Below are 23,598 nucleotides of genomic sequence, written 5' to 3' on the forward strand. Positions count from 1 at the left end.
AAGGGAAATAAATCTAGGTATAATTTTCTGCTTAATTATTCAGGTGTTGTCTACCGTGGTAACAACGTATTCCTTTTTTGCAAATTGAGGAAACTAAGCATTAATTATGTTTTACCTCACACCAAACATGACATTATTTTTATGGTTATGAGACATTTAAGGTCCGAATACGGGCCCTTACCACGGACAAATTACCCATACACCCTTGGACTCCCAAACAAATTGAGACATAGAACATGTGACTGCAATCTTCAAAATCGTTGACCCTACCTCTACCTTTTTGCTCGTAGTACCTTACACCCGCACTACACGTGCAATCTGTTGTATTCGATGTCATACGTGCGAGGTTGATGGGGCGAAAAAAGTACTAGCAATAAACACAAAGGGTCGTAAGATGCATCAGGCAAACACCGTTATCCTAAAGATATGTAGTTTCGAGACCGGTGGAACCGTATCCGGCAATTATTTGCCGCACCGACACAAATCGACCATATATTACTTAGCGAATTTCATTGCAATCTACTTAAGAGAACCGCTGTGAAAACACAACCTTATGCTTACGTGACTTCACACACCAACACAAAATATTGACTCGGTTTTCTGCAACGCCTTCACTTTTCATAAAATATGTTACCCCACAACAAATAATTAAATATTTTAATGCAAAAGTTTTCAATCAATCGTATTCAGAAACTCGAATTATATTAATCGTTGAACAAAGCTGCATTTTGCCCGCTTTGTTTCCGGTTGTTTATGCATTTGTTGTAAATAGTTTGATCAAAGACCACGAGATCCGCGCACGAAGGATACTTATTTTGCAAATTGTTATTCGATGCATTATTGTTGAATATCAATTGGCAATTGGTTATTTTGATGTTGCGTACATTTTCAGCTCAACGAAGCACGAAGTGCTAATGGCGAGCTTTTGTTATCATCATAGTGTCCATCGTCGCCCGTCGTGCTTCGTCAACTTTCTTTTAGCTCGTTTTCGCTTGATGGAACTTGGTCAAAACGATTATCTTGACAATATATAAACTGACTTTTAATCTGAATTGTGTCCAAAAAACTAGGTCACCGGCTCAAGTCTTAGAAAAACATTGTAACCAATTACTATTTATGAAACTTGGTCAAATATTTTCTCTCTGCCGAGTTTGAATCTGGGTCATGTGCATATAAAAATTTGGTTAACATGTCAAATCGTAGAGAGAACTTTTAACTTCACTTGAGGCCACTCTTTTGATTTAATCTTGATCAGAATGTTCACATTTTACAACGTCTTGGCTGGGTTCGAATATGGGCCATATGCGTCCAAACAAAAGGAAACATCGTCAAATATTCGAAGAACTTGTCACCATTCTAGAGACCTTTCTAATGCTTTTGCGGATCGCTGAAACTTTCAGGACTGAATGACCTAAACGTAAAGATGATCGATCGTTAGAAAATGAATTTTGCTGCGACCAGTTTTGACTGAAGTATGGCCCTTTGTAATTTTGTGTACTGTTTAATAGTCATAGAGGATTTGTTAGTGCTCAAACATGTGTTTTGGGGGTTATTAGTGCCCAACCTGCATTAAACATGGTCAGATTATTGGTGCCAATGATATATCGGCACAATTTGATCTGGATCACCTGAGGTTGGTGGTGGTGGTGGTGGTGGTGGTGGTGGTGGTGGTGGTGGTGGTGGTGGTGGTGGTGGTGGTGGTGGTGGTGGTGGTGGTGGTGGTGGTGGTGGTGGTGGTGGTGGTGGTGGTGGTGGTGGAAGAAGCAGTAGTAGTAGTACTAGTTGTTGTTGTTATTCTAGAAATATATGTCAATATACTGTTTCTGGAGCTTCATTAGTCCTTGTGTTAATAGTAACTGTATGATAAATTATTATACGAAAATGAAGGTGTTGTGTTTACGAGGTTGTCGTGTCGTTTCAGTATCATCACTTCTTCGCCTTAAAGCGTGTTTATTTCTCTTATTGACAAGTGTACTCGAATCTTTATACACATTATTCACTTTAAAAACGCTGTTGAAAGTGGCTCAAACATGCGACTGTGGTTCCTAACAATGGCGATGTGGGCGACAAATTGCAGATATATAAAAGGTACATGGGTGAGATATCGATTAATTTATTTATTCATTCATATTCAAAGTGGGAACGTCAATTTTTTGGCTGCTTGATGGTGTCATCGTTTGCTTAATTGCTGTTTTTTTATGTTTCAGAAATCTGTTCCTGTAATGTAACCCTGTCAGCAAAAACGAATCTGATTGATCTGGGATCTCGTATTTCTCTGACATGTCAAGTGTGTCCTTCAACAGTTGCAATAGATTTTAGACACAATGGTTCACATGTAGCGTACTATGTATTTGGAGAATTAAGTGTAGTAAACAATAGTTTGTACAGCGTAACATACGATACTGAGACTGGAATGTTCAATTTGACAATTATAAATTTTACACATTCATCTGTTGGCAATTATTCGTGTTCGATCTCTTACACAACGAACATGTCATCGCTGACTTTGGTACTCTCAGGTATGTTTATAAGTTAAATATCAGAGTACTTGTTAAATGTATCATTATTTAGATTTAAGACTTCAACGTATATTATATACCTTTGGCTTACATATCTTATTGTGAAAAAACATACAACTTTGTAGATGTACGAATAAAACATGTTTATCCTGAAATAACATAATGCCTTAATATGAGTGTTAATTCTCTATAGTTCCAGTGACATTTGTAACATTGATTCCTGCCATACCGACGATTTCCGTGTTACAAAAAGTCCCCATCAGCGTCATTAAATGCATATCCTCAGCTGGCCGCCCAACACCAGCCATTACTTGGTATTTAGATAAAAACACTCCGTCGGATAACACCAATGATGTAAATATTACAGCAACTAGTAGTAGTCAAACAACAGGAGACGTAACGACGAGTACTCTTACAATTACAGCTACAGTGGAAGATCATGGTTCAAGTATTTATTGCAGAGTCTCAAACGGATACGGACACATCATATCAAACGCGAGGCTCAATATCAATGTGTTGGGTAAGCGAATTAGTGTGTACTGACTGATTTAATCGTATACATATATTATTGGTTATTACTTTTTCAATATTTTCGGACTCCCTTTTTTGTTTGTGTATCCATAATAAAATGTGTAACATCAGTTCTTTATATTAAACAATTATTTTTGATATTTTTAAAGTTGTTCCATCAAGGCCGACCATTCTACACAAATCAGTTATTATCGGCGACAACATTTCCGTAACACTCAACAGTACTGCGTCGCTGGAATGCAACTCCTCTGGAAATCCAACGCCAAACATATCATGGCTCTTATCGAATGGTTCCGTAATTAACAACACATTAATTGAACTTAAATGGGATAATAGAGTAAACACAGACATGATCACATGCAGGGCCTCAAATGTTATGAAGCCAACCTATGGAACTACACAAACACGCTCTAATACCACTGCTTTATGGATTAACATTTTATGTAAGTATGCTTCCCTGTAATTAATGTTTAACACATAAATAATAATAATACATTACCAGTGATTCAATTTGTATCGTTTAAGTGTAAGTGTCTCGATGAGATGACTTACTCACTGAAAATAATGCAAATTAATTTCAAATGTTGTTGAATCCTTCAATCGTCCATAAGGAATATGTGTCTGATTTCTCTTAAGTGAACATTTTTTGATTGTGAGTATTTTGTTCGTGTGATCGCATGATGAATGACGTATGTTGTTATATTAATATCTGTATTATAAAACTTACGTCAAACCATCAGTATAGGTTCATAACCAAAAAAAAAGGTATACATCATTCAAAATGTTCGTGTGATTAAATCATAGTGCTGTTGACTGCCTTTTATCATTGTATTAGCTTTCATATTTAATAAATAACATCATTCAGCTATTCATTGACCTGAATTTAAATGTAAAGAAGTAAGGTACACACTTAAACATGAATGATGTGTGAAATACAAATACATGGATGCGAATATAATAGTAATACAATTGTTTGCATAATAATATATGAAGGTTAATATTCACACAATATCCGCAATATTTGAAATCGAATCCAAAACTACCTTTCATCTCCTCAAACCCTGTCAAAAACTTATCTAATTACTTATAGTAATGCATTTAAAGACGTATGTATTTATTGAATGCAATCACACCCTTAATGTTAATCCCTTTGGAGGACACACCAATTTAATATTACATAATTTGTTTAAACATAAACAGTATGGATACCACGGCTGAAAAATACCTTGAACATAGTTGATTTTTTTTACAGATTCACCGTTACCCCCAACCTGTTCAATCGGAGATAAGATAATAACAGTAAATACTATTCGGGCAATTACAAATGAACCAATGAATATGTATTGTACAAGTAAGAGTAGCCCCCCTCCCACGAGCTATTCATGGACACTGCCAGGCGGAATAAAACAAGATGGACAACAACTTACAATACCAATCGTATTGTCAAACGGTCATTTCACACTTGATGTTAATAATATTATGAACTCAACATTGCTACCACAAGTTATTACTGGGCATGTCAATGTCATATTTACACTTGACATATTATGTAAGTTTCAGCATGTATTCTTTGTATATTTATCTTACAGTAGCAATTAATACACATTCTATGTGCAGAACCATTGATTTCCATCCTATCAGTCACATAATAAATTAACTTAATATGAAGAGATATTATACTATGAATTAGAGGCGTCCATGCATTTAACGATGCTTCATTGCGATATACTTGTTGCGCAATTAATCACTTCAGTTCCGGTGACCGTACATAATATAGAGAATAAAACCGTTTTGAGAAACCAGGCTTTATCTGCCACGTGCCCTTACACACTTGGAAATCCCCCTGAGACGAATTTTACATGGACACACGTCAATACATATCGTGTTGTTGGACGACAACAAAGCCTTTCGTTGACAAACATTCAGACCACTGACGAGGGCTTTTATAAATGCAGAGTAAACAACACAATGACACCCACAGGATGTTGTGCACTACCGGCATACGATGAAACGATATTTTATGTTGATGTACAATGTAAGTGAATGGTAAATACGTATATGTATGTACGAAAATGTCTTTTATAGTATTATTGACGTCCGATATATTTAAACTTTGTTATTTGCATGATCTAATTATTTTGTAGACGCCGCCGAGATAACGAGGTTTTATGCTAGCGGATTTGAGAATTCGCAAATTATTACTGTAAACGAAAATGAAACGGTACTATTATACTGTGATTCTGAAGGCGACCCTCTGCCTTCTATGCTACTAATAAATAATACTCGCGGTGAAAATGATTTACTGAGTGGAAAGTATTACAACACAATATCCGCATATATTCCTCATGCACGATGTGAATATGACATGGGTATCTACCAATGCAGGGCGAACAACACGCACAATAAAATTCAGCAGGTTCGAGCGATTGAGGTCAAGATCAAATGTGAGTTGCTACATGTATTAGTTTTTCTGTTTCTAAGAAATGTTCTAATGTTGCTAACCATTTTCAATTAACGCTATGATTAATAATTAAAACTTTATGTTTATGAAGGTGCACCGAGATCTTCTCCGTTCATGCCCCCGGCACCTAAAGTTATGACGAAAATTAACAGCAGTTTAATTCTGACTTACACTATCGTGGCGTATCCTCCGCCAAGCACTTCATCGGCATTTGTTTGGCGGAAGAAAGTAAATGAAGACTGGTTTGTTGTCAATGATTCGAGAAGACTTCATATACAAATTTCTCAAAACAGACTTCAAACAAACCTTTCAATATTCCAAGTGCAGGCAGACGATTTTACAAACTATACGGTAAAAGTGAACAATGATATTGGAACCACAGAACAGACATTTGTTATTCTAGTGAATGGTAATAATATGATGCAATTTACCTTGCAGCTCTTTTAAAGTAAAAACTTGATATTTAGTATTTGCGTGTTTCAGATCGACTTTTTACACATTATATCGTTTAAGATGGTTAGATAAATGGTATTTTATAATTCCTATTTGCAGAAGAGCCAGCTACACCAGAGCAATTCCGTGTATCTGAAGATCCGGTCAAAGACAGTTCTGTTATCGTTGAATGGAAACCGGGATTTAATGGCGGGGAAATTCAATGGTTCGTTATTGGATATAAACAAGAAACAGGAAAAAAATGGACTTACAAAACTATACTTGATCATATCATTCGAATAGCGATTGAAGGACTGGTTGCCGGAACCGCGTATCAATTCAAAATGTATGCAGAAAATTCAGTTGGAAGATCAGATGAAACAATTGTTTTAACATTGGTTACGCGAGCCAAAGCTGGTATGCAATTTTTTAAATTATCTCTGAATATACACAAGAGGTAAGAATGACACTATGCATGTCGATTTCGACCTCTCTGCTTTGCATTTGCCGTTCTATGACGTTGACGCAAGTTGAAAATGTTTATTATCAAATTAAGATGAAGGCATTAAATGAATAATTAAGTATAGGTGATCGTTAATGACGAATTTCGTGTATATAGATTGCATAACGTATAATTGTAGACATTATGCAGATGGCTATATCATCAAATCGTATTGGTTTATCATGCAAAATCAAGCTGTTAAAAATACTAACATCAAGGCCACTGCACTTAACATTTAGGTAAGTGCTTCAAAATATCGCCGTATTATACTGATAAAACTAATACACTTATAAACAACCATATCGTTTTTTATTAAGAAACAATTAATTTGTAGAACAGATTCTATCAATAATAAGTATGCGCGCTAAATATATTTTGAAAAGGTATTAATAATTATCAAACATTTATACCGATGATGCATATTTAATAGTAATGAGATATATATATAAGTTAATTGAACACAGTTTCGAAGAAACGTAAATATATTTTGTCTTGCACCTCGTCGGTTGGTCGGGTGTTCGGTGTGTCCGTAGACCATACGTTCCCACACGATCCTAAACACACTTTGCCCTATAACCATTCTTTATGATAAAATAGGGTGCTTGATTTCAACAAACAATAGTTAATTCCTAAACATTTTTAAATGGTTTAATAAATAATTTATTTAATTATTTAATTAGAAAGGTTAATAATTGCACCCAATATAATAGTTAAATTGTATTTTTTTCTCTTTGTATTCCTCTTCGTGTTCATTTGCTACCGATATTGAAACCCTGTCAATATTTTTAATATGTCTGATTACCTTAACATGAAATATGTCAAAAGATGTGATTTATAATAAGGCTGTAAAAACACATATCACCCCACACTGTTTTATGCATTTAAATAGATAATGGATCATCTTCACCTGTCGGAGCTGCAGTGGGAGGGGCTGTCGGTGGAACTCTTGTGATAGTCATCTGCATTGTTCTTTGGAAATGTAGGAACTCGATTACGTTGAAAAGTATGCATTTTCTGGCTTAAAAATTGATTTATTTGTATATACACTAGGATTTCACAATTAATTCACGAATATATCGGGTAGTAGCTAGCAAATATCTCATTGAGTTATTGCATAGCCAGTTGGCCTGCTTTGTATTTGATTTCCCAATTGTATGTACGATCTTATTGTGCACTATAACAATGGTGTGATCAAAGTGTGGACATATCTGCTGAGATTGAAACATTTTACTTATTCATTACCTACATAAATATGTCAGATATTATTAGTATACTTTTTGATGAACCATTTTTGGAGCTGAGCACAATCCACAAATTACACACTTTAAGTGGTGATAAATAATTAAGTATAAGTTATAAATGTAATACATTTTTAAGTATGGTTTAAGCACTGCGTGTGCGTCGAGTCTAGTGTTTATTCGTTTTCAGGAAATCCTGATGCTGGTGCTCCTTACGATGACTTATTCAAAGGACAGTATGCAACCATTGTGAAATATTTGATAAGATTCGTTAATATCTATATCATCATTAATACTGCGCTTACAGTTTATTACTCTCCAGTATTGAATATAACACTGCGCTTTCTGTAAGTTAGTATTCAGAATTGAACATTATATTGCGCTATCTTTTAATTATTCTTCAGAATGTAATTAATACTTCGCCTCTTGTTTGTTATTTCCAGAATTTGATACTTGAGTGTAAGCAATAATAAGAATCATGATATTTTTGCTACAGTACAAACGTGTCAGCTGTCAATACCAGCTCCAAATATGAAGAGTACAGAATCGGTATGTTTTTTTTTTGAATAAGTTATAGAGTCATTAATGTTCTTAAAATATGTATGCGGCGATAAAGCCGTCAATGGTGTAATGATTTTGAAAATTAAATCATGTATAAAATTCTTGCCATATCTAAGAGAAAAAAATAATACATAGGATTTGTTTAAAATTTAAACATATTCCTATGAGATAAATTATTCTGATCGTACTATACAAAGCTTAATCGATTCCACATACAGAGCAAGAATTAACATCAAACACCACAGAAATATAAAGATTAATGAAATGCAGTCAGCGCCTTTACACAATTAACGCAAAGCTGTTTTTTAACCGCTGAAAGACTATCGGAACAGCTGAAATCAATTTCAGTAATATTTTATTTCAGAATCCCATCACATAAACCAGTACGAAACATTGGCTGAAACTTCGTTTCATCAGTATTCGGTCATATCAAGTGGCGACACAGAGGGGATTAGTGTTCTTAACCGTGAATCTGAAGCTTCAGATAATGATTGTGCAGTGCGGAGAGAAGACAAAGTCTACGTTAATTTAGTATTATCGAAGACTGAAAATTAAACAAAGTAACGTATGTTTCTTGCATTTGTAAAATTACTAAATTGAACACGTGCATATATAATATGAGATGCTAGTTACATACGTGTATATGTGAAAAGCGCATTGGCATGGGGGATTATGATTGATATTTGAATTGATAGTGTTGAACACACGCACTATTCATAATGAAACATATAAGCAGTTTTTATATGACGATTGTCATATTGTATGTGTAATATTAGAATTCAGTCTTTTCTTACCAATACACTTCATTTGCCATTATTACGAAAAAATATATGTGCACTTGCTAGCATATATTGTGTGTCTTATTTATATAATAAAATGTAGAATACCACTTCGATTCGAAATTAATACTAAAAATTATATTCTGTGTTTATTTGTATAATCTGTTTATTACGTTTTTACTAATTTAAGGCAATTATATCATTTCACCGAAATTGACCTTCATTTGCATAAAGTGTCTATTTCACGCGCAGGTTGAGCTTTTTTACGTTTATTTTTAAATTCATCTACACATTCTTTTTCTAACATCAGGCATTATCGATAAATAGGCACACCATGCCATAAATGATTTTATCCCATGCCGTATCGAATGATAAACGGATGACTTACATTGTTTGTTTCTTTGAAACATGTTTTTCAGTGTTTGTAAATATAGATAACGAATAGAAAACCATAACAACGCTGCTTTGGTAATCGTGTGCTTTACAAATATATTTGTTTTTTATTTATTGTTATAAAACGTGAATTTATTATAGACCATTTAATTGTTACTATTTTCAGATTTAATTTCATGAATGCATACAATGATTATATAAATTTACTTTTCAGCATTGACAAAAAAAAACACAAATATGCAACTCCTAACTACAGATTCAATTTTCGTTTATAGTTATCTGCTGCAAGTTTGGTTTAGCTACTTAGACGGTGTGTTAATTTAAACCAATCTCTTGCACGACGGTTACATTACATTCACCTCTGTGTTGGGCTCAGAACGGACTATTGTTATGAAAGCGTCTCATTCATGTCATGATCATACCAAGCGTTCATCATTGAGGTTACAGTATACTAAACAATCTCTTGCACGACGGTTACATTGCATTCACTGCATTAAAGAAAACCATCTCATACCATGATATCTTATATCAGTCTTAATTCATTATTATAAAATTGATATGGTTTCCTGATGTTAAGAAACCAACATACATACACACGTCGAAGCAATTCCTAACGTCACTCAATAAACATTATGTTCAATTGTTGACATTTGTAAAGTGCGTGAAATTATTCCATCTGCGTAAATGGGCAATAAAATAGTTCCAAAGAGTTGCATTAAAACTCGCAAGTTTTTGCACGGTTTATCGTACATTTAAAAGTCATATTTCTTAATTTAATGCATGCGATCTTAAATATATATTCAATTATACATTGAATGCGTTTGTTCGGTTTTAGCTATTTTATAGACAAAATGGCGTGCTGAGCCTTTCGCAGAGTTGTATGTGAGAGCAAGGAACGACAACTCTGCGTGGAGATTGAATTTAAACATGACATAACTTATATAAATGGGGAATTAAATATCATTCATCTTTAATTACTGCGCGATTTTGCACAAACATGAAAAAAGACGTTTGTCAACCTCTTCTATTAGTTTACACTGAAATGCAAGACACAATTTTTAGATTAAATGTACAAACCTAATTGAACACTAGCAAAACTGATATTGAAGTTTAATCATATTTGTTATGTTAAGCATATTGAATTCACACCATTGTGCTTAAGTAACCACCAAACACAAGAAGCACGTTGACGGTTCGAATCCCTTGTACAAATAAAACATGAATGATCGTTAAAGCAATTGTTAAATATGAACATGTATAAAAACATAATGAATAGTGTCTATACTCAACAAAAATATAATCAATCAAAATATCATAAAGATATCGAAGTTCATGAATAAATATATGTGGCATTTATCCATTCCCGGTAATAAACGCTTTAATTTGTTATGAAGAATAAAGAATCAATGATTTTGTTTACTTAAAAGAATATGTTTAGTGTCTACAATTCAAAATGGTATAATCGGTAATAATCCAGTTTCGTAAATGATCGTTCAATTTAGTTAAAAACTTACACTAATCATTTTATTAAATGTTTCGTTAATGATGAAGTTGATAATTTTCAGTATAAATTGATCAAGGAGTGAACAAAACACTTAACCATTGCCAATTTCGTCTGAATAAACAAATTTTGTCTTAAGGAATGTATATGTAGACGCTGCATGCTGAATGAATAATAAAATAGGCTTATGAGGTCAATAACAATCAATAACATGTTGCAGTATGCATAGTACATATGTCAAAAACAATAATTCAAATATCGATTATGTAAAGGTAACAACCACTGACCATTGCAATTCAATACATTGCATAATGTGAATACAAGTGATGATCATTCAAGGAACAACATCGTTCGATGTTCATGGTTTCAATAATCACACATCCACTACACAGGCGTTTTAGTCTCTCCACAGTGTGCAATCATTTACTGATCTTTCAGAGACACGGCTTTTTACATTGTTATCCTGTATTTAAGCAATCTGATATAACCTTATGATCGTGAAATGCAATGTCCGCGAGTTTCGCATACTGAACTCTGTGTAAGAAAGAAATTATCCAACATTATAGAATATTTTTATTAAGGGTGGAATAAAAAAGAATCAACTTAACAGTGTATTCATATGATTATTCTGAATTGTATGCCCATAAAGCTTTCTTAAACTATTTTTTTCGGGAACACCTTTCGTGCATACTATAAGATATATATGTGTTCAATAAGACCTTCCCATCGATATTGTACACTTTTACCTTGTTTGTAATACCGTTCTCTGACTTATCATTGAGTCACATGTAATTATTTCGGCGGCAAAAATGCCAGCTGGTCTTAGCTGACGCTTTGACCACAACAGGTAACAGGTTGACAGGAATATGATACTTTATTTTGTGGAAGAGGGCGTCAAATAGAGAGTTATTTAACTAAGCATAAAGTACCTAAATGAATTCTTCCGCTTGCTAATAAACCGATATATTCGTAAATATGTTCAATGCTACTTTTATGGAATAAACATAACTTAACTCAAAAGATACAAACGTGTACATTTATACCGCTCGTGATCCACTTACTGCACATCCAACCTGTCCCGAAAGATGCAAGATAATTGATTTGTGCACACACACGATTACGTATGAATGTTTGTTTATGGTAATATGGTGTATGATCGCACAAAGACAAAATAGTTTGGCAGTGTTCCTGGTATGATCGTTTGACTTTAACTAGACATTACCGATCAACATAAATATAAAAAGAATAGTTGTTTACAGTATACGTTTGATGACTAGTCTAATCCCCAGTTTAAAAGGGTGTTCTCGTGCAAAATAGGATTCTATGTTTGGCATGAAATAAGTACATATTTTAATCACTTGTCTTGAAGATAATTAATGCGATATTTAATCAAACAGGATTTTCACTGTGCTCAATATAAGATGCTTATAGTGTATGAGCATTAAGAGTCTGAATGACAATATCAAGATACAGTAAACTTTATTTGATGTATATCAAAACATAAATTCAACAGAATGTTAAAATATTAATTGTTTGCATGACATAATTTATTTTCTTCGTCGTATTACAATAAAAATCGTATTCACTCAATAGTTATGAAATTGATTTCAATTGGTTTGCTCAATTGATATATAAAGACGATAGATTTATCGATTTGGACAGTTATAAGTTATATAAAAACATGTATGCATATGTGTCACGCCTGTACGAGCACTATTAAATTAAACATGTTGCGCAAAGAACGCATTGATCGTTATCACTCAGGAACACTATGATAGCTCCACATAATAAAACATAGGTTGTACTGTACAATTCAAATTTAGCTCGCTTTTTCAATGATATCATCATGGTTCATGTTGATCAGCAAACGGAATGTTCTTCAAATATTGTGAACGTTTCATAGGTTTCAGCAATCCTTTAATGCATACCAAAACAAAGTTCGTAAATCCAATGTTTAAGAACAACTTGCTGATATCCAATAATGATCACCCCTATTGAATCCTTGTATTGTATTGTCTGTAGCATAATTGTCAGGTACCATTTACTTCGGTACACATATTTGTTGAAGCACATTCGATTAGTCTGTAATATATAGTAGTAATTGTTACGATACGTTTTAGATAACCATTTAAGCGTGTATGTTGTTTGTTGTTTTTCATTTTGTTTTAATCAAAAAAGTCCCGTCTGATATTATCCCCCGTATCCGTTTGAGAGTCCAAAAAACGTATAAGATTCAGACATGATTATCAATTGCAAGGAGCATCAATGAGTGCATGTGGACCCGTCTCTTGCCTTTTTTGGTGATATTCGCACCATCGGTGTATTTTAAAGGTGTTTCATTGTTCGTAAACAAAGTAATGGCTAGTGTTGTACGGCACTTCTTTAATAAACTTTCGATGTAGCCGATTTGGACGTTTTAAGATCGAAATGGAAAGACGGTCTAGTGTGAGCGTTAAATCGTTCACGTGAACTAAATTAATACTGTTATATTATCGTATATAACACGTATGTTTTGCTTGAACGAGTTTGAAAATGTGATATATTGATAGCTTGTTGGGGATATTCATAAAGCATTCAACCATTGTGACCGTATTCAGTTTTGTTACGCCTTGACCGATTAAAGCTCGATGGGGAACCCCACAAATGCGTTCATCATATTTTATGTGAAGCGTTCGTTTTGAATTTTTTTATCTTGTATCTCCAATATCGTGTGGGCAATCGGCCATTCGCCTTAAACAAGACCAACAGATAGTAACACTTTTTTAAATACCTTTTTTCTCAACACTTGTTCTAAAGTAGCCCTATTCAAATGAAAAAACGACCTGACAATTTGACAATTATAAGAATCTGTATCACACAAATTTATACATATTTTTCCATAGTTAATACTATTCAAATCAAAGTCAGTTTTTTTTTAACTTGCACAACAAAATAAAACAAATTCAAAAAAAATTGTAAGAATTTGTGCACGATATAAATTGCACATAACATTTAAAAAAATAGATTTTAAGAATAATAATCAGAAAGGCATCGACCGAAACACATTATTGTACGTTCAATGTGTCAGAAAAACTGTTTGAAACGTATTGATTGTTCCTTAAAACGACATGTTTAGAAATTTTACTTAAATATCCTTTTGCTGCGTCCTAATGCAAATAGACAACACTACAGTATTGGTATCCATAATTATATTTTTAAATGTCAATACGTGTATGTGTAATGCATACTCTCTGGTTATAGTACAAGTATGACAATCATGTACCAATTCAAATGAGGTTTTCCTGATAAACGAAATATTTAATAATTTGTCTATAATTTTCAATTAGTTTACTTATAGCAGTTACATAACGAAGTAATATAAATTGCATAACTCAGGTAATTTTCACCACACTTGCAATATAACGTTCGTGTCGATATACACACCAAGAATATGACATCGTTACTTAACTGCCTCAGCCAATATACTTAACTTTTTGGTATTTAGTGTTGTTTTTATATGTATGTCTTGTTGAATGTGTATTTATTTATTTCCGAATACTAAAATCGTGTGTTTTCGACTGACACTCGTGAAGTTAATTATATCGATATAATAATAGAATAGTAACATTTGCTGTAAACGTTTTGTATTCAGTCTTGTTCCATGTGTATGTGTCATTTTTTTTTTTATTTACGCTGAGTGAAACTGTGTGTATACACTTTCGCCCAGAATGTCCATGTTATCGATTTAACAATAAGCGATAAGATGCTAAACATGATTGTGAACTTGTTGCATTAAGTATTGTTTAATATTTATGTGTCGTTTTTATTTATTCCATGTGGCTTAATAGTGTTGAGTTTCCTTATCCAGTGTGTTTCACGAAGTTTTCGTGTTTCATCTGGCCATTTTTCATTAGCTTCAATACAGCACAGGACAATGTTATCAAACGTGTGATCATGTTCGTCTAAATGTGCTGCAACGGGCGATCTTTTAACTTTACGTGTTTCCCAATCAGACCTATGCCAGTTTATGCGTTTGCTCAATGCCATTTTGCCCCACTTTTTTAAAGTATATTTGTTGGTGTTTTATCATATTTCTCAATCATAATGAAAACATTGTTTAGTGTGTTTTAGTATTTACAATGGAATGTCTATATCGTCTAAGTTTACCAAATATACCAAATAGTTATTTCTCCCGATCGATTCTGTTTCCCGAAATTTCACAGAACTCGCTAACTCTGTAAAATTGTCTTTAAATGCTACAAGCCTTTTCAGCGACATAAACACATAATTAAAGCTGTGGCTTTACCCGGTTGAAGGAATCCCAAACCTCACTCTAAGCCCAGAATTAAAACCGATTTGATGATACAGCTGTAACAATTTTAAAATCTTCGTTTACTTCATTCGTAATTTTAGTTTTTAAAACGTTTTTACAAAGTAACATATATAGTGATACATAGATATTTCTTTATTTATTCTGTTTATACAAGGTTATATTTTGAAAACATAAAACAATTTACATAACACACTCAAAGTCTGGCACTAAACGGTGTTTAAGGCATTCGAAAAGCTCAATGTCACACACAATAAACATATTCAGCGTTTTGTTTATATAGCGATTCCCGCAAGAGGTCGATGACCGACTAAATAATCGAAATAATGGTGTTGATGTCATATATTCTTCAATCAAAGGTTTTAAAGATTGCCCATGAGATGTTAAGAACGAGTAGCGTTATGCTGGTGGTGTTGGCATACTTACATCTACATAAAGACAACAGTTTTAAAAGATTATTGAACAATCAGTCATTATACCATTTTTTAACAATTACGTACAACAAATTGCAAGAAAATGTACAATTTTAATGGACACAATGGCATTTTGATTAATAATTATTTTACATGGTTCAAATGTTTTCATCGTCAAATTGTCCCTGGTGCTTGAATAGATTCCAAAGACTATCTGCACGTTGAACGTTTGATTTTGTTTTACTTTTTATGTCTGTAGTGAATTGATAGAAACTGGTCATCTCACTAATGGAATAATCCATCGTAAAAATACAAAAAACACGACCGTTTAAACATTATTGTTTTATAAAAACAAACATGCACATGAGTCAAACACATAAAAGTATCTATAAATAACACTTTAAAAAACACATGAACATTAATCATGTGCTAAGAACGATCAAAAGTTTAAGTTATGATTCCAATGGTTTTTAATTAATTCAAATAACCATAGATGCAGTAATATCTTTGAAATACTGTTAATCATGTTAGGCATGTCGTTTGTGTTAACTCATATAATTTTACGAAAATAATAACATAACGATATCAATAACATTACAGTTTAAATATATATGAGTTTTATCCCTTTAATTGGTAAACGCTCGTAATATTGTAACGGATTTTTGTCTTTTATTTGTTAACTATTCGCAATTAATAATTATATTACATGTAACTGTTATATTCACTTGTTTCGTTGAAGGTTCAACGTAAAATCGAAAACTTACAATTTTACTCTTAGATGTTTTTATGTTCATAATTGTAAGAATAAAGTAGTTCAAACATCAACGAAAATCGGATTGATAATAACACGCGTAGATAACTTCAATTTAAAAGCTGCATTAATATCGGAAAATTAAATACGCTTGTGGTCAATTAAATTTATCTCTATATGTTTCAATATGAAAAAAAGGTTAAACACTCTCAATTCAAATATTCCACACATACAACTTATTTTCATTACATATTTTAATTAAACAACGTTCAATGTGCCAATAGTTTAATTTGCTTTATAAATATTTTTTGATGTAATAACTCCAATTACAAAATGAAACAATATCTATGGCTCTGAAACTGACAAATTAACATAGGCGTTTTCCTGATTAAAGATTGCACGATCAGTTTCAGTAACTTTATTTACACGGTTCATATCACTATAATCCTGTTTTCCACTAGGTGATAAAACCGAATATTCATGAAAAGAAGTTTCCGCAAGTGTTTCGTACTGGTTTGTTTGCTGGGCTTCTGAAATGAAACTATCCTTCAAACTTTGAAAACCCAAAATGATTTTCATTCTATATTCCAATGTGCATTGTTTATGTTTGATGCTGTATTGCATGTATTCTGTTTGATGGCAATTGGACATCGAATTCAATAGACACTAGAGTAAAGTAACTTATTTTCATCTTTTAATTTATTTTAAATTTTAAATAGAATATTAAGATTACTTATGTATATGAACAATTTTCCTCTTTTAATGATAATGATAAAACATTTTGCAAGTAATGAACGTCGATATAATGAAATAAGTATTTCATGTGGTATGAATAACTATGTCAATGCTGAAAGAATCATGAAGGTCATTGCACACTGAACTCTTAATTTCCTGCCAGTGATATTTACATGGTGTTGTTTGACAATTAAATAGTTTAAAGTGGTAAATGTGTGCATGCCTTATATATAAGCGAAACAATAATTATCAAATGAGAACACAAACTTAGCGAATCCAATATTTTCAAAAACAAAATGATGCCTTCCAAATAGGTTACCTTACCAGAAAAGCATTGACTTGTGATGGGATTTATAAAATTTGGTATAATTGCACATTTCTTTCAATTTATTCAATAGATTATATTTGATTTATATAATATAATGTGTAATATTTCATTTGTCATTAAATTTAACAAAATTGTGTTAATTTCAGTTTATAGCTATAAATATAAGCATATAATGACACGCTTTATATATTCAAGATCAGACCGACTCGGTAGGCTTCATATTCGGAACTGGTGTTGGCAGAAGGGACATCTATTCAGAGCATGAAATGGCATATTTCGTACTCTGATTCTTTCCCGCAGAAAAAATAACAAACAACATAACTAAGCAGTACAATTTTATGGAGGTAAACGAATAAAAAATTGTAACATACTGTCTATTGAACAAGTCATCGTACTGGGCACCTTCAACAGGTTTACCTGAAAATGTTCGACGAAATGTATTCTAAGTACATTACGCAGATAGGGCTTCGACACATATCAGTACAATTTTGCGTTACAATGAATTAATTAGAAAAGTGTATGTAAAATTAAAAAATGCCACAAGGATCTTCTCATTTTATGGCTATGGGGGCATTTTCGACTTCAAACTGGTATATCAATTCCTATGAAAATGACATTCCATGTTTTGGCCAATCTTTTTTATAATCTTTGTTATAATATGTTAAACGAGAATGTTTAGTTTAAAACTATGTCAGGGGAAATGCATACTTAAAATACATAAAAAGCCCTTTGAAAAGTATGCCAAACACTGTGCACTTACTATGATCAATGCATGGTACCAGTACTTTTGAGTATCGCACCAAAGATTTGGATTGGGGGTAAAAAGAAGTATTCGAATATGTATTTGAAACCTTAATAAAGCAATATACTTAATGTTAAACCGCTGTATTCGTATATAAACTATTTAAAGCTAATATTGTATATAATAACATAAACGATTATTCAGTATACATTTATACATACGTTTAAACACTTTTCTATATTCTCACAGTACCGCCAAGACTACCGCGATAGTTCCAGCAACAGATCCACCTACTGCAGCCCCAACCGTTGGAGAGGATCCGTTATCTAATTGCAGGCATAAACAGTGCGAGTTAATATTTACACATGTATATCCCGCTAATCATTTTAAATACAATTTCTCCTTAAACAATAATGCAATAGGTTGGCTTTAACACGAATTTTTAATGACCTTTATAGAACTGCGGAATCGATCATGTCCCAATGACCATTAACATAACAGAAACACTTGATATTCTGAATTTAATAAAAAGATTTTACTTTATAAGTGTTAGACTGTTATTGTTTCGTTTGTTATATGATCAATTGTCTAAATATTACATACATGTAACGTGATTTTATTTATTTATGTTAACGCATTTGTAAAAACACTAGTATTCTAATGAGTCTAAGCTCAGTGTACTTTGTTAAGTTTTTTTTTGTTTTAAACATCCTCGGGTAAACCTGGTGGTAGAGTCCATTTTGATTTTTTAAACAATCGACATTATGTCAGCATTTGTAATTTTTTAATAAATACATATTATGTTGTGCAATATTTGTTTTTATTCTTCCGGATGAAATCAAATAAGAATCATGACATTTATTGCTGCAGATGCGATGTATTTGCTGCCAACACCAATTCTAAATATGAAGCATTCTGATATGGTATAATCTTGAATATAAAAATGCGTGTTGATTTCGTCCAGATGTTTAACAAAACAATTTAAAATATGTAATTTAATAATATGTTTAACACAGCAAACTATCAAATGCAAAACCTTAATACAAACCTGATATAGAAGACTTTGTTATCACACTTAATACAGTAGTATCATCAGATTTGCCAATTATATTCTCTGCATACATTTTAACTTTATACTCGGTACCCGCAGCTAATTCACCAATAGTCAATCGAGTAACTGTTGAAGATACGTTTTCGTTAGTCCAGGATTCGTCTGCTGCCTTTTTGAATCCGATCACGAACCATTGTTCTTCACCTCCATTAAATCCGGGTGTCCATTGAACTGTGATAGAACTTTCAGTCACCATTGCATCGACGACAAGAAGTTGTTGTGGTATAGACGGCTGCTCTATAAAATGCAAGGCACTTATTCTGCAAATTGTTCATGCATTGTCACTGTGCTCAGTAAGAGGAATACAATTCATGTTAATAACTACGTGTCTTAAACCATTTATGCCTAGCGTCTAGAAAAAAGGCCTTGGCAAACAGAGTAGACCCACATGAGACGCAGCATGATTTCTGTGACAAATATTCTAAATATAGAAATTTATCAACTACGCATCCCTTATTTTGGCAATAAATTGATCCAATAAAAAGGATGGGAGAGTCCACTAGACATTAATGGGTTAAAGTAAGTTTGCAAAACAATGGCATTGCTTGATATTCAATAAAATATATATGAGAGTCATATAGTATCAACAGATTTTTAGCATGCCACAAAGCAAAGCAAGAGTTAACTTAGCATACCATTCGCTCGAATGACAAATGTTTGCTCTGTAGATCCTAAGCTATTGTTCACACGGACCGAATAGCTTGAAAAATCGCCAATGTGTTGTTGTGATATGGAAAGGTTTGTCTGCAGGACTGTCATTTGATATATGAATTCGAAACCTGCTGTCATTGTGAAGTATTGCCCATTCACAATCTATCTGCTTACTCCAAACATATGGTGCGTCAATGGGTGATGGAAAGGCAACGACCGTGAACGATAAAATAGCTGATGTATGTCTTCTTCTATATGCTGTTGCAATCGGTGGAGTAAATGGTGAAGGTCTTGGTGAACCTGATTATATTAAATAACAAATATGAAGCAGCTAATTCATATCGATTTGGAAATTAAGAGATATATTTTAGAAATGACATATATAAACTTCACTTACATGCAATTCGGATCTCTAGTTCGCGAACCTGTTGATACATGTTTTTGCCTTTACATTGGTAGGCACCCATATCATATTCACATCGTGCATTCGCCACACGAACAGAAATTGTGTTGTTGTGCGCTTCCACCAATAAGCGCTCATCACCTTTCGTAATATTGACGATTTCTAGTTTCGCTAAAGGGTCGCTGTCAGCTTCACAGACTAGCGTCACAGTCTGGCTTTCGTTCATAGTTACACCAGACGCGAAATATCACCCTTCGGCATAAAATCTACTTATCTTAGCAGGGTCTAAAATATACACAAATAAATTATCAATATATGTATGCGTAATAGCGTATTTCGATCCAAATTACCATGATGTCATACGCGTCGTTTCTATCTGATAATCGTACGTAGTAAACGTAAATTGTTTACTTACATTGAACATCCATGTTGTGTCACTTTATGCCTCTTCAGTAGGACATCCCGTGGGTTCCATAGTTGTGTTGACTCTTTATTTGTAGTAGCCTTCGTCTGAAAGTTGCACACTAGAAAGCGAAAGATTCTGATGAGATCCAATATTTGAAGTATTAGCATGGAACCACGTGAATCTCGACATCGCTGAGTTTCCAGGAGCGTAGGGGCAAGTAACTGATATATTTGTGTTCAAAAAAACTGTATAATTGCCAATGAACAGAGCAGCTGCTGGTGCTGAAACAAAAAGTGTAGTTTATATCGTGTATAATTTGCCATTAAAGCACAAAAATAACATGTTTTACTTAAATTGGATATTGTTTGAAATGCAAATCAATGGAACACTTTATACAATATAGTGAGTTACCAAAGACGTCTAGATGAAAACTGGACTGATTGGTTCCATTGATAATACCGCCAAATGTTGTATTCATTTCATTATTTGCTATGCACGTGTAATTGCCACTATGATGTCTTCTGGCGTTGAAGATAACGAAACCATCACCACTTCCACTATTGACCGGTGTCCAGTACAATTTTGAGCCCGGTTCACTTTTGGGAGTACATCTGCCAGAGACGGACTGACCTCGGATCACCTTAAGATGTTTAGTTTGGGAATACGTTGCACAAGTTTGAAAAGTAAATGTTGGCGTCTCAGGAGCAACTACGTATGCAAAGTAAACATGTAGTAAATTATGTTGTGACATACTTTAAATGTGAACATGCAATACAAAGCGCTACCATGCTTATATCCGACATACACGAATGATTTATGTCACACATGCTTTTCAGACAATTACAGTTCATCTGAATGTTAAAACAAAAGCATATGACTGTGTAAAAATGAAATAATCGATTCAGTGTAGTCATATCAAAATTCGAATAAGACAATCCACATAAGCCTAAAGCATTTTGGCTAGGCAAGAGGTACTTTATTCTAAAAATACTTACCTTCTCAGTTAACACTGTTGTATTTTCAACTGGTACCCTGAAACCATTTGTTGGATCCATAAAACTGGTGGCTCTGCATACTATTTGTTCTTGGTTGTTACCTGTTGCATCTGTTAGTGAAATGTACGAGCTGCTAATTACAGAGCCGTTAAGTAAGGTCCACAAAATGCTCGGCATCGGGTTTCCAGACGAGATACATTCTACTGTCATACTACTGTTTCTTATTACAGATATAACACTTGCCTTGTTGTACATTAGCGTCGGCCTGGCTGGATAGACTACAATCATAAAACACATTTACACATTGTGTAATTGTATAAGACACGTTTAGTCTTGCAATTCCAAATGATGGTAACGATATTGTTTTAATATAATATCCATATTCTTAAAGCTATATGTAATGCATTACAGGTACATGCTCCAATCATGTTTTTATTTAACTGTTTGAATATAATTTTACCATGTCTTCCGGTGAATGTATATTAGGAAACTACTCATTATAGGTATATTAAAACATTGATAACGTATAAGCAATTTGTACTTAATACATACTAAACACATTGATTTTCGGAGTCATATTGGACATAATCTGTCCGTATCCGTTTGAGACATTACAGTATATCCTTGTATTATGATCGTTAGTGGTGAGCGTCAATTTGATACTGCTTGTTGTCCCATCAGCCATTGTTGAACTCATGCTATTCCCAGTAATATCCACATCATCACTGTAGTCAGAAGGCGTTCTGTTATCAAGGTACCACATGATGCTTGGCGCTAGACGTCCCACTGATGATACACAGCGTATGTAGCTGATCGCCATGTTGGGCAAGACAGATATAACTGGCACGTCTGGGGTAAGCATTGCATATACTACGGGAACATAAAACCAAATCGACAAAATAAACATATTCAATTCGTAAAACTCTATTTTGATATAAAAAATAGTCAAAATAGCATTGTTTTCATTTCAAACAAATTAACTAACATCACCATCGCCTTAAAGATCTTAATCGCTTCAAGAAACATGTGAAGTATTAACTTGATAATCATTATCAAAGTATTTGTGTTCATGATACTGGGTATTTAATAGTACGTGTTATTAATTAAATGAAACGAATGATTGATACAACGGTTATTAAAGAAGATAAACACAAACGACTGAACATTGTACTTACCTGTTATAATTACTGTTATTTCATTACTGAATGTTGCTTGGGTGTTTATTGAAACCGAACACTTCCACCTGTCCCCAGTATTGATTGTGTCCAAGGATCTCAATGTGCACATAAATGTTGTTTCGTTGCAAGCACAGGTCGAAAATGCATATGGTATGTGCGTAGGTACAACAACACAAGAGTTGTGTTGGTACCCCACGGCGATGATAGTAGATGAGGAACTATCCCCTGCTAGTTGACGCCACCATCTTACAACTGTTATAGTCGGATGCGTGCAGGTAAATTGGAAGGCTTCGTTAACATTTACCAGTGTTGCGTTGGCTGTCAAGACTGGAGCCTCGGCGCCTTGCAAACGAAAACAGTTTAATGTAAACATGGATATGTTCTGAAATTATATTTTATTTTCGATACATTAAAGATAAAAAAGTTAATAGATATTAGCGATGACATATTTTTATATCAATCGATTAAGTTTATAGTTGTCGGATAATTTGTAAAATTACGTGCTAATGCATTATTAGGCACAGTGTGTTATGATATTTACACATGAGTATTCACCACCATTATATTTTAAGTAGTATTCTTATACACTATATGTTGCAATAGTTTGTGTGCATTCCCACTATACATCTGCATTACGGTGAACCAAGATATATATATAT

At 33.4% G+C, this 23,598-nt stretch overlaps 3 protein-coding genes across 3 annotated transcripts in view; 1 reads left to right on the forward strand and 2 right to left on the reverse strand.

Moving 5' to 3' along the window:
* LOC127833554 (hemicentin-1-like) overlaps positions 1-23,598 on the reverse strand; it is a 168,466-nt gene that overhangs the window by 87,925 nt on the left and 56,943 nt on the right. The window lies entirely within an intron of this gene.
* On the forward strand, positions 1,965-9,319 carry LOC127833552 (nephrin-like). The gene is made up of 13 exons (XM_052358859.1): positions 1,965-2,088; positions 2,208-2,519; positions 2,713-3,039; positions 3,200-3,493; positions 4,303-4,599; positions 4,804-5,085; positions 5,195-5,494; positions 5,603-5,920; positions 6,064-6,360; positions 7,335-7,448; positions 7,874-7,919; positions 8,180-8,232; positions 8,609-9,319. The coding sequence occupies exons 1-13, from the start codon at positions 2,031-2,033 to the stop codon at positions 8,797-8,799; spliced, it is 2,889 nt and encodes a 962-aa protein (XP_052214819.1). The 5' UTR covers positions 1,965-2,030; the 3' UTR covers positions 8,800-9,319.
* LOC127833558 (protein turtle-like) lies at positions 18,419-20,475 on the reverse strand. Its single transcript, XM_052358868.1, has 4 exons — positions 20,355-20,475; positions 19,942-20,257; positions 19,244-19,543; positions 18,419-18,521 (listed from the first exon to the last, which is right to left on the reverse strand). Exons 2-4 carry the CDS (start codon positions 20,093-20,095, stop codon positions 18,439-18,441), a joined length of 537 nt encoding a protein of 178 aa, XP_052214828.1. The 5' UTR covers positions 20,096-20,257; positions 20,355-20,475; the 3' UTR covers positions 18,419-18,438.

This window comes from Dreissena polymorpha, chromosome 6, assembly GCF_020536995.1.
Source record: "Dreissena polymorpha isolate Duluth1 chromosome 6, UMN_Dpol_1.0, whole genome shotgun sequence".
Lineage (NCBI taxonomy): Eukaryota > Metazoa > Mollusca > Bivalvia > Myida > Dreissenidae > Dreissena > Dreissena polymorpha.